At 44.3% G+C, this 11,943-nt stretch overlaps 1 protein-coding gene across 1 annotated transcript; it reads left to right on the top strand.

The window, feature by feature from the left end:
• Positions 1-623: 623 nt before the first annotated feature.
• Positions 624-11,458, top strand: tdrd7a (tudor domain containing 7 a; the record flags this gene model as incomplete). Its single annotated transcript, XM_079158959.1, has 21 exons — positions 624-827; positions 978-1,122; positions 1,292-1,406; positions 1,489-1,581; positions 1,815-1,852; positions 2,463-2,515; positions 2,924-3,094; positions 3,284-4,066; positions 4,522-4,718; positions 4,961-5,153; positions 5,352-5,463; positions 5,548-5,759; positions 5,836-5,970; positions 6,478-6,561; positions 6,693-6,827; positions 8,458-8,568; positions 9,061-9,247; positions 9,423-9,580; positions 9,926-10,110; positions 10,478-10,638; positions 11,244-11,458. The coding sequence occupies 21 exons, from the start codon at positions 624-626 to the stop codon at positions 11,456-11,458; spliced, it is 3,687 nt and encodes a 1,228-aa protein (XP_079015085.1).
• Between the last annotated feature and the right edge of the window lie 485 nt (positions 11,459-11,943).

The following is an 11,943-nucleotide window of genomic DNA, read 5'->3' as shown; positions in this document are numbered from 1 at the left end:
TTAAAGTTGAGCTAACGCACTTGCTCATTGCTGTCACTTTGGGCTGGTTTGTCAAAGGTTAATTGAGGGCCGCTAAAAAACAAAAACTTAATTTCATGCTAGCTGCCAGCTAACACCTAACGTTAGCATGCGCCCACATTGTCCGTCTCTAGCTGGGCCGTTCAACAGACAATTTAGCGGCAGACACCCGTTGTCAGTCCAGACCCGTTGTTTCCGTGGAGATTGGAGTCCGATAATTGAACTCCAACGTTCGCACGCTTCGCGGCAATAAGACCAACATGATAATACGTGAAAAACAGACGCACAAAACAACCTAAGTTAATCAATTTGTTTCTTTGAGAATCTGAAATCGAGCCTGAAAGAGTGAAACTGCCTCCCCGTTAACCTAGTTTGCCCCCACCACCACCACCGTATTTTGTTCTTGAAGACTGAACTGTGTTATTGCAATTAATGTAAAGCGTGTACAGTAGCTAGTTAAACATGATTTCTACCAAGCAGGGTTGGATTAAAATCTCACATTTAAAAAAAAAAAACTACATGGTAGAATCTTTTTTTTTGTAACTGGTCTAACCCCACTGATTTAATATGTCTGTCTGTTTCTATTTTACTGTAAATATCCCAGGATGTCAGACAGCGAATCTATCAAGAAGTTGTTGCGGTCTGTGCTACAGTCCAGCAAGGATGGCGTGTCCATCAGCACCCTCCAGTCAGAGTACCGGGCACTGTGCGGAGAGAGCATCCCGCTGAGGACGCTGTGTTTCTCAAACATGGAGGACTACCTCAGGAGCATCCCCTCTGTTGTCCGCTTGGAGTACCGCATGGGTGATGTAAGGGCTCCCTGTACTGATACTCGGCACAAAACTGAGGAACTCGGTACAACATAAAAAAAGTTGTTTGTAGGTCGTCAAATTTGCTAAACCGTATACGGTACGCATCACTTTGTGAATTTCTAACGATACAGTGAATCTGCTCTGTAGATAATCTGCTTTGCCGCAGTGTGTAAAGAGACGATTCACATTGCTGAGCTTGTGGCCAAGCAGAAGAGCTCCAAGAGATCCGGTCGCTCCCAATTCGTCAACTGCAAGATGAGATTCAAACCTTCAAACCCGTACATGCTTAACGGTAGGAGACACTTGCTGCTTGTTCTGTTACATCAGGGTGACATCTCTGCTTTTTTTTTTTTACGAAAACGAGGGATGAGAGGTGCAAACATTAACCTCTAACCTTTCTCTGTGTCCCACCTCCCCCTTTCACCCTACACGACCTATTTTCAACTTTTCCGTACATTTAGTGAGGCCACGGTCCTCTCTCCGCCAACCCTCAGCTCTCGGTGCCTGTAATTGGCTAGCAAACCGTTCTAGGTCTCACGGCGGCTACAGAGGCTTCAGCGCCTCTGAAGACTACAGGTAAAAAAAATAACAGTTTTTAATAAGAAATATCCCAAACGAATAAAGCAGAGTTTTTGATTGTGTTCTCTCTAAACAACAGGCAGTCGGACCAGAGGTTGAGCTCCGTCACCCCTGTCGAGCACAGACGACCAGCTTCTCAGCCAGCTCTAAAACTGTGTCTCCTGCCTGACAGGTGAACATACACATGCAGCTAAAATCAGCTCTGTTAAATCACCTGGTTCTTGGTTTAGTATTAATTTCAGGTACTTATGCGTTTTCTGTGTTGGTAGATAAGTATAAAAGCTAGCGTTCTAACACTACTTGTTCATAGTACTTACAACAAATAGTGCAGAGTGTTTGTATTGCATTGCAGCTGGTTGCTGTGAAAAGCACAATATGCTCAAGAGACTGCTCTGTTGCCAACAGGAAAGAGAAGAATGTGGCAAACTGCCAGAGGCCCAGCGGTAAGTGGGACCTTCTTTGTGTGTCTCCTTTATCAATGTCACAACATTTAATTGATTCCCTTTAAATATAATCTGCTTTATTAGATAATTTATAGAACAAGCTGATTTTGGGTATAATGTACTTTCTTGTTTCATATGTCCATGTCTTTAGCCACAAGCTGCGTTGGGTAAAGATATGTACCCCCGATTCCAAGTCTGTTAATACTGTGAATCGGACAACACAAGCTGCACAAATCACACACGGCCTAAAGACGATCTACATTTAAATTGATCCAAAACAATTTAGTTTTAGGTGCTAAATTTCGATGTAGCCAACATATGAGTGCATCAGCTGGACTATTAATGGGGTCAAAAAAGGTTTGACAACTGGCGGATCACACAGTCATGATGAACAAAGTGTGCTTTATACAGCTGATTAATCAATAAAACAAAAAAATATTAATAGTCCCGCTGATCCACTTAGTGTCATTTGTCAACATCAGTTGTAATATCAACATTGGGCAACACTGCCAGAACAAACATCGGATTATGCTAACGACACTAAATATCAATCTGCTGCACTCTGTTTGCTGATGTCAGCACTTGTTTACCTTTCCCTCTTCCTTCGTAGAATCCTCCACAGAGAAGCCTCCTGAACAAGTCTCCAGACTCGGCCAATCCCAGGTCCAAACATTTTGTTCTCATTTTACCCCAAATGACCCGACAACGTACATTTGTGTTGCAGTGCATTGCTCTTTGTGTGGTCGTGATTGCATCACTAATAAAATGTTTGAGACTAAATCAAAGGGGCAATCCGTGCCTTTTATATTTACTTATATTATATTCACTGAGTTCGCACATTAGCCGAGCTCTCACCAACGAGCTTCTTGCATGTTTATTTTAGTTTTGCATAATGTTTAGGTATTCAGCACTTGTGCCACACCCCAATCAGTGACGTCACAGCGGTTGTTTTCCATCAGCTCTTTTAATACTTTGTACTCTCTGTGTTTTATTGTATTGATTTGAAAACTCGATCAGAAAAGCACAGGGACATGCTTGTAGTGATCAATCATGTGACATCTCCCCAAACAGTCTTGTCTGTATGACGTGGAGCTGGTGCAGAGCAGAATAACTCAGCTCCTGAAGAAGTACTGCACCGGGTTGTGGATGTCCAAACTCTCGGAGGTCTACAGTAAAATGTTCAGTCAGAAGCTCCACCCTCAGGCGCTCATTGATCTGGAGAAGTGGACACACATCATTATGGTGAGTCAGTAGATAATTATTCCCCCGGTCAATTTGATATCATGAAGCCCTGCGAGTCTTAAGTTTGAGGCCCGTACAAACTCTGCCTTATCTGACATTATTTAAATACACAAGTTTTTTTTCTATATTTTTGAATTGATGGTTCAAATCTCTTTCCTTCTTGTTCCGTCTCTTGCTCATCTTTCACAGGTAGAGCAACCTTCCAGCACCAACCGAGCTGACCGCCTAATCTACCCTCCTCTGCCTCCCAAGCCTAGTGTTGTTCCCAGAAGAAGCACCACCAACTTGTCTCCAGCGTCACCCACTGATTCAAAAACTATCACCGCACACATTTCTTCACGTCCCTCAACGCCCAACCAACCGTTGTCCCCTCCCTTTCCTGTCCCTAAACCTGGAGGTTCCCCCCAAAGCCCCTTGGTTGAGCCAACCTTCATCTTTCCTCCGCAACCTGTCGGCGCGTCTTCCAGCAAACCGTTAAATTCAGTCACGTTGCGCAGCCCTGCCCGCAACCCGGCTCTTGCTCCGCAGCTTCCCAACTGTGTAACTTATGCAGTCAATGCCAGCGGTGAATGGAACCAAAATCAGAAGTTGCGTACGACTACCCACAACCACAGCACGCTGAACTTATCCCCGACCTGGACTTGCCCTGCGTCGACCAGCGCTCCCTCATTGGCTTCCTCCCTCCAACCCGGCCCGGATATCTTACCGCTTTTGAAGGTCACCTTCTCCCCGACCTCTGATTCTGTTCCTTGTCCTCCCTCGAAATCTTCCGCTGTCGTCGTGTCGGCTGAGGTGCGTCAGAGAATAAAAGAGCTCCTGTCCAAGTACAGTCAGGGTCTGTGGGCCCACGCTTTGCCCAAACTCTTTATGGACACATACAAGACTCCGTTCCCCCAACATGTTCTGGACAATTTGTCTCTTTTGCTGGATATATTCACTGTGGAGTACCCCATACCGCATGACAAGAAGAAGGTAAGTGAATGAGAGTGTACCCCGGAGTTAACACGATGTACAAGTTCAGGAAGTCCTTACGAGTAGAATTGAAGTCGCGTTGTCCTCACAGTTGATGCCAAGCAGCAACGTCTGCTGCTGAGAAGTGCTAAAAACTGCAGTTCCTTAAATGGCCACTTGATACCACTCCTCACAGACCCCCATGTTAAAATGCCCAGCTTTTGCCCAAAGTTTTGTTCTCTATAGCTTATTTACTTGTTCATGACAACTGTACGGGGGTGAATATTTCTATTGTTGTATAACTTACCTGTTTTAAATTCTTTTAAGGCTTTTAATTGAGCATAATTGAGGGTGTGGTCGCTTTACGTTGCAAGTGTTTGCCGCATCAGGTCATGAGTTGTCTGCCAGCTTTAATTCTTTAGGGAGTTTAGGGACGTCCTTCCTCCTGTTTCTATGATTGTTTTTGCTGTGGTCAGGCCATCCTGTATAACTCCACAAGAGCTGACATGGAAGCCACACAAGGCCACGAAGGCCAGCCGTGCAGAAGCCACCTCCCTCCCTCTGGTCTGGAGGTCCTGGGTCCTGTGGTGCCTCCCTCTCTGGTTCTTCCCTCAGAGCAGTACCCCTCTGTTCTCATTATTGATGCCAAGAGAAGCAATTCTGTCACTATAAGGTGAGACACACATTATTCTAGCAGACAGCAATGTCATCAATTGTTCCTGAAACAAAAAGCATGTTAGAAATAGTCACACACAACACAAGCACTACTAGCAACACCATCCGGCTTACTTGGATGTGCAGAATCTTCTATCTTATGACATAACCACTCATGGTTGCTTTGTTAATGCAACACACGGGTTACCGCTCCTGAAGACTGCCATGCTCGGATTGAGAAAAGTCTGTCTCTCTTATCAGGTATGTAGGGGAGAACTACTCAAACACCCAGGAAGCCATGGAGGAGGCCATGCACTCTTTCTACAGCCAAAGCTCCGCCCACCATCCTCTGTCCAAACCAGTTGTTGGTCAGCTGGTAGCAGTCAGAGGGGAGGATGGAGAGGACCTGGCAAGAGCTCAAGTCATGGGTGTCACGGCCCCTAACAAGGTCAAGGTAACTCATTCAGTCAGTTGGCTGTCAAGTTTTACTTCATCAAAGGGGTTGAATACTGTTCCAGCAGTTTAGTGATGTACCCGGTTCAGAAATGTTGACTTTCACTCTTCACAATGCGTGTGGCGATTTTCAGTTTGTTGGAGGAAGACAGGGTGGCTGAGTGTTTCTGTAGTAAAGGAGCTTTTGTCTGTTTGCCAGGTATACTATGTGGACTATGGCTTCTCTGTGGAAACCAGTGGGACTAACCTGCTGGAGCTGCACCAGGACTTCCTCTCTCTGCCCTTCCAGGCTATAAGTGTTGGACTTGCAGGTACATAGAGGATATAGATGCCTGCCCCCCCCCCCCCCCCCCCCTTCCACTGCTTCCCATCCTTCATTGTTTTCTTTATTCCAGGTCTAGAGGCGTTCAGCTCCCATCCACTGGTGCTGTCTTCTCTGGAAAAGCTGGCAGTCGAAAAGATCCTGCTGATGGAGACATTAGAGTCGAGTCAACAGAATGAGACGCCCGTCGTAGTGCTGTATGACACGTCGCAGGATGATGACATCAACATCAACTCCGTTTGCCTGAATGCTCTCCAGGACGTGACCATGAGCAACCCTCTGACTGTAAGGATGGTGGTGCAAACTACAAGTATAGTGTGACACCTGCGTTATCTAACGATGCTCTTTCTGTTGCCTGAAGGTAAATGCTACCTATCAGGATGTGTGTGTCACAAATGTGTGTGCAGATGGTATCGTCTACTGCCAGCTGCCCTGCAGAGGATCCGCAAGACTCAGCAAGTTACTGGAAGAAACGGAGAGCTTCTTCATCTCCCAGGTTAACCAGACCTTGTTTTTGTTAGGGAGCCTTGTCATGAAGATGTGATAGGATAAGGGGGAGGGATGTAAACCCACACTGAATCTCAATACTGTTGCCACACATCTTTGAGACCTTTCGAGCACGTTGCAATTTATGCCACACGCCAAACACTGATGTGCCTTTGATAGCTGAAGATCAGTCATATTAAACTTCATAAAAGTCGAAGCCTTTTCGCTGATTCCTAATGCGACGAGCTAGATTTATTCCTTCATTGGCTACTGATGTGATACAGAATTGGCTTCAAAATTCTACTTGAAACCACTTCATGGTTAGGCTCCCAGTTACATCTAGTTTTAGCTCATGAAGTGGTGTTTTTATTAATTGTATATGTATCGGCTTTTACCATTTCACAAATGCAGTGTTACCCACAGCTGCTGTGTTTTGATATCACCCACAACCACCAAAGTCGTCTCAGGAAAGGTAGACGGTCTTTAAAATTGTGTATTCTTTAATTATACCGACCAGATGACTTCTGAGTCCCTGGTGTCCAGACCCTTCAGTGGCAAGTTCTGTCTAGCCCGCTACAAAGGAAAGTGGTCCAGAGTGGAGGTAAGAACAGAACCATTCACATGTATTTTCTTGAAAACCTTGTATTATTTTGGACATGAGTATGTATGTGTATTGCATTGTTGACTTGACAGTTTGAGGTCTTATTTCTTTGTTGTTGCTCTTGTTTTCAGATCACCAACATCTACGGAAACCGAGTGATCGAGATCCTCTTCATTGACTTTGGTGTCCCAGCAACTGTAGAGGTCACTGATCTCCGAGAGATACCCCATGTTTTCCTCAAAAACGTAACCGTCATCCCACCACTGGTCAGTTGTGTGTGTGTGTGTGTGTGTGTGTGTGTGTGTGTGTGTGTGTGTGTGTGTGTGTGTGTGTGTGTGTGTGTGTGTGTGTGTGTGTGTGTGTGTGTGTGTGTGTGTGTGCGCGCTCACGTGTGTCTGTCTTGGGGGTAGCTGCACCTTAATCTTTAACCAATCAAATGCCTATTGAGAAATCCTTTCTGTGCTAATTGATTTGAAGCCTCTGTCTATAATACTTAAGTGATTTAAAAAAAAAAAAAAAAAGATTTGTGGACAAAGAAGTCAAGTAGACGGTCATTGTGCTTGCAGTGATATTTCTTCAACCCCCAACAGTTTTTCAAAAATGAATCTGTAATAGAATTACACTGATTGGCTTCAGGGGACTAAGGAAGCTAAGGATTTTAGATTATTGATACATTTGAATTATCATTGGGTACATCCCAAGTCTCTTATTTGTCATTTCCTTGATGCTCGCTTGAACCAGAAGTTGTTTAGCGCTGCCATATTGACGGCCGTCCCAAAGCTCTTATTTCTGCTCTGCGAGGAGAGATCTCTGAGGAGCCATGAGCGAGGACGCACGAGAACAGCCTTCCAGGAAGTGTTTTAGCAGCCAACACGCCCCCTCATTGTTCATCAGTTATTTGATTGGACAGCTGATCAGACTGATCTGATTTCGGAAGACAAGTTTTATATTTGATTAGTTTTCTGATTCACCATCTGTTTTTTATATATATGTGTGTGTGTGTGTGTGTGTGTGTGTGTGTGTGTGTGTGTGTGTGTGTGTGTGTGTGTGTGTGTGTGTGTGTGTGTGTGTGTGTGTGTGTGTGTGTGTGTGTGTATATATGTATATATATATATGTGTGTATATATATATATATATATATATATATGTACGTACGTACGTACGTGTGTGTATGTATGTTCATTGTAGGTGTGAACCACAAACAACTTCATTTATTAGAAAGATTTGTCTTTTCATGATCTGAAAAAATATACTATTTCAGCTGGGCCGCTAGACGACTTACCTTTCTCCAACCCTGGAGATCTTAGGGAAAAGCCACTCTTCTCCTCCTGCAGCATGTTCTCCCTAATCAGTTTTCCTGCTTGACATTTCTTCATCTCCCTGATGAGATCAGCTCTATGTGCGTCTCCTCCCACACCGGACCCCAATGCTCTCCTGAAGGGAGAGAAACCATTCACGAGAAACCATGTTTTAATAATGACGTCACATCATTTCACAAACGTACGCAAATAATTCATAAGCAAGACTGGCAGTGATGATTACTCTGTCTTTATTAGTAAAAGTACACTGATCATGTGTGCAGACACTAAATCTGTCAAAAGTCTCTCCAGCTGTTAAAGCCAACTGACAGCTGATCCGGCTGTGATCATCAGCTGATCCTATGTGATTGTCATCAGAAACGGACGTCTCTTCACGTGACGCTACTAAGGAAAGGGCGTCTGATTTCTCTGAAAACATACGTCCTTGTTTCCTCTGTCCTCGCATGGTTTCCTTGCGTGTCTCCTTGCATCCCTGGTGGGAGGGACTAAGACGCAAGTGAGGGAAACGGGGACGCAATTCAGAGACTTGTTTGATAAAACTGTTAGTAATAATGTACATTTTTGTGTATCTCTTCAGGCTATCAAGTGTCGCCTGGCTGACGTCACAGTTCCAGAGGGAGACTGGAGCCCTGAGGCCGTTCTGTTGGTGAAGGAGTCTCTCCTGGGCTCTGAAGACTGTAAAATGAAGGTAACGTAAAGTTTAACACGCATCCGAGTTGAACAGTCACCAGTCACGATTGTATCGAGCACCTTTGGGATGTGGGGGGACGGGAGGTTCGCAGCACGCAGGTGCAGCTGACTAATGTGCTACAACTGTGTGAAGCTATCATGCCAATATGGACCGGAATTCTAAGGAGTCCATGCCACGAAGAACTCAAGAATTCAGGCTGTATCGAGGGGCAAAGTATTACTCGGTAGGAGAAAGGAGTACCTAATAAAGTAGCCAGTTTACTTTATGTTTATAATAAAGTCTTGACTGCTTGAAGCACAACAACAGTGTGCAGTGTAGCAGGAGTGGTGTTGATATTTCAAATGTAAACGCTGCAAATCAGACTTACAAGTAAGGCCGTGTTGGAGAACAGCGTAAAACAATAACAGTCACCTCAAGGCCTCTCTAACTTTGTTTTCGTGTTACTTTGTTGTTGTTGTTGGTTTTTTACCCCTTGTTCCCTCATTTTAGATCTTGAAGTTAGACCAGCATGAAGAGGACTGGCTGGTCTACATGTACCTCTTCGTTGGTGCTGACAGTCAGGAGCTGGACAAGAGCTACAACCATCAGCTCAACCAGTCCCAGTTGTGGCAGGAACTCGCAACCCAGAACAACAACAACAACCTAATTACCAGCAATAGCAACAGCATGGATACAGGTAATACTGCACAAGACGCAACATAAAACACAAAGTCCTGTATAGGTGTGGGATCAGTCAATATTTGTACATGTCTGGTCAAACTTCTTTTTTTTTGTTATTTCGATTTTGTATTAAAGCTACAGTGACTGAGGTTAAAGTGCTGACTAAGCCGTACTGTTTTTTTTCTGACAAGGTCTCATTGCTCTAATAGAGAAGTTGACTCTGAGCAGCTCGGTCCCAAACCCCATCACCAAATCCTCGACGGGACCTCTTCAAGGTGCAGAGGTCTCATCCGCTCCAGATGTGACCACCAAGCCTCTTCCCCTGCCTCCCCCACTGGAGCTCCCCCAGGTGTGTGTAGATGGACAAACTCTGTAGGGGCTCACTCGTCATGTGAGGGAGGTAGATGTAAAGCATACATGTTGTAGGCTACTGACTATCACACTTGTAAATTCATGACTCATCAATTGTTAATTTGTAGATGTCTATTCAAGAGAAATATTTCTTTATGGCCCGTGGATCAAATCCATCACTCCACTGTCACCAGACTCTAAGCTCACGGTTCATTTGTCGTACCTGCACGCTGTTGGGTATACGCTAACCCCAGAATGCCTTCAAATATTAGAATAGAAACCAATATTTCATCAACGCCTTGTGCTTATAATAAACACGTCATTCTCCCCCGTCTTCTTTCAGCCTGGCCAGAATATGGATGTGTTTGTGCCCGTGGCCTGCCACCCTGGCTACTTTGTGCTGCAGCCATGGCAGGACCTGCATAAGCTGGTGGTGTTGATGGGAGAGATGATGCTCTATTATAACCAGACCAACGCGTCCCCAGACATCCAGAAAGGACAGATCTACGCCGCCAAAATGGAGAAGAAGTAGGTGATTCAAACCTGACGCATCACACCTGTTTTGGTCCTTTTTGTCATGTACAAATCAAATAAACTAATCAACAGAAAGAACTCACCATGACATATTGTCCATTGCCTTAGCATTAGAACTGTAACAGCAATGTATGCACAAGGACCAGATGCATTGTGTTTAGTGTTTGTAGCAGAACTTTAATTAATAAACAAACAAAGTGTTGAAGAACTGCAGCACTTTAGGTTATGGAATTCATTTATTAATCATTGATCTAGATTACTGCCTTTGTCTCAGAGACTCTGAGCTGCTGTGAGGAAGTAAAAACAAGAGGTTGCTATTGTCTGATGGTTAATGGCTTTACTGATGCATGCCTCTGCCTAGTTGGTACCGAGTGCAGGTGAAGGGGATTCTGGCCAACGGGTTGGTTTCTGTGTTCGATTTGGACTACGGCAAACATGAGCTGGTCCGCAGTACGCTCCTCAGGCCGTTGATAGAGGAATTCAGACAGCTGCCCTTCCAGGCCATCACTGCACAACTTGCAGGTGAGTTTGTTCCTAATTCTCTCAGCAGCGTTGCTGTTAGATCTGCATCAAAGGGTCCCATTAAATAGGAATTCTGTAGAATCACAACCCACTGCACGCACAGTGCATTCTCCTGTAACATGTTCAGCCATTACTGCTGCATGATCTCAGGTAAGTGCTGATGATATGGAGTGAATATATTCTATATTTTGATATTTCAGTTAACCAGCAGATAGCCTCAATTAAAGTACACCGATTATAACTTATCGGCTTCTGCTAATTTTTGCTAGCTAGCTGTTACCGTAAAATATTATGCTAATTTAGTTGTTTTAATGAATATATTTCCATTCAATTTTAGCGTTAAAACATTTCTCTCTTAAATCAGTTATTCACTTTAAACCCTAAGTTTGCACACACACATTGTTAGCTTGAATATTCAACGTACCCCCCCCCCCCCAATAGCTCACTTACATAAAAAGTTTTTAATTCTCATGGAAAATGTCCAACTTAAATATTTCCTGAATTGTATCAGCCAGTACTGTGGTTAATGGAATGCCACCCTGACAACACGCGGTGAAGCAGCTCGGGTTACCATTGTGAGTACTAGCACCCTGTTTGTTCTGCAGGTATGACGCAGCACCAGTGGTCAGAGGAGGCCTCCATGTTGTTCAGGAACCACGTGGAGGACCGAGCGCTGGTAGCCCAGGTGGAAAGCGTGTCAGAGGTCAGAAGTCAACTCTGGCAATGCAGGCTGACCGTGTTCCTGGTGGACACTACATTCGAGGACAAGGACCTTTGGATTCACAGCATGATGGCAGACATCAGCAGTGAGCTGTCCTAGGATCTCTTCTCATGCATGTTGGTAAATGAACCAGCAAGCTGACTGGGGGTCTTACAACAACTTGTTTTCATTTTCTAAAAGTGGTGAAAGTGAACTTTGGAAGCCAAACGTCACTTACTCTTGGTTCAGCATTCCTGATCTTTCTACCTACCGAGACATTGAAGAAGTCCCTTTTTTATTTTAATTTTTGGTCGTGGTCGAGGCTCATGTCAACTTGAGATAGATGTTTTGTTGAGGAGTTCATTTTATTCTGAATTTAAGGACTGTTGCATGAGTCTCAGGGGCACTATTGAGTGCAAAATGAATGAGAAATGAAGATGGAAAACATCCCACGCCATCAATTGTTGCTCTTCCCAGTCTTCATTGTAAAACAAACCAAACTCACTCTAATTCATCAAAACTTTAAAGTTACATCACCTGTGCGTTGCATGTTTTGTGTTTCTTATTTTCTACTCTATGGCCCCATCTAATTTGTTTTTCGTTTA

The sequence above is a fragment of the Pholis gunnellus genome (genome assembly GCF_910591455.1).
Source record: "Pholis gunnellus genome assembly, chromosome: 5".
NCBI classification, from domain to species: Eukaryota; Metazoa; Chordata; class Actinopteri; order Perciformes; family Pholidae; genus Pholis; species Pholis gunnellus.
The sequence above is the reverse complement of the archived record's forward strand: the minus strand, read 5'-3'. Positions and strand labels throughout refer to the sequence as shown.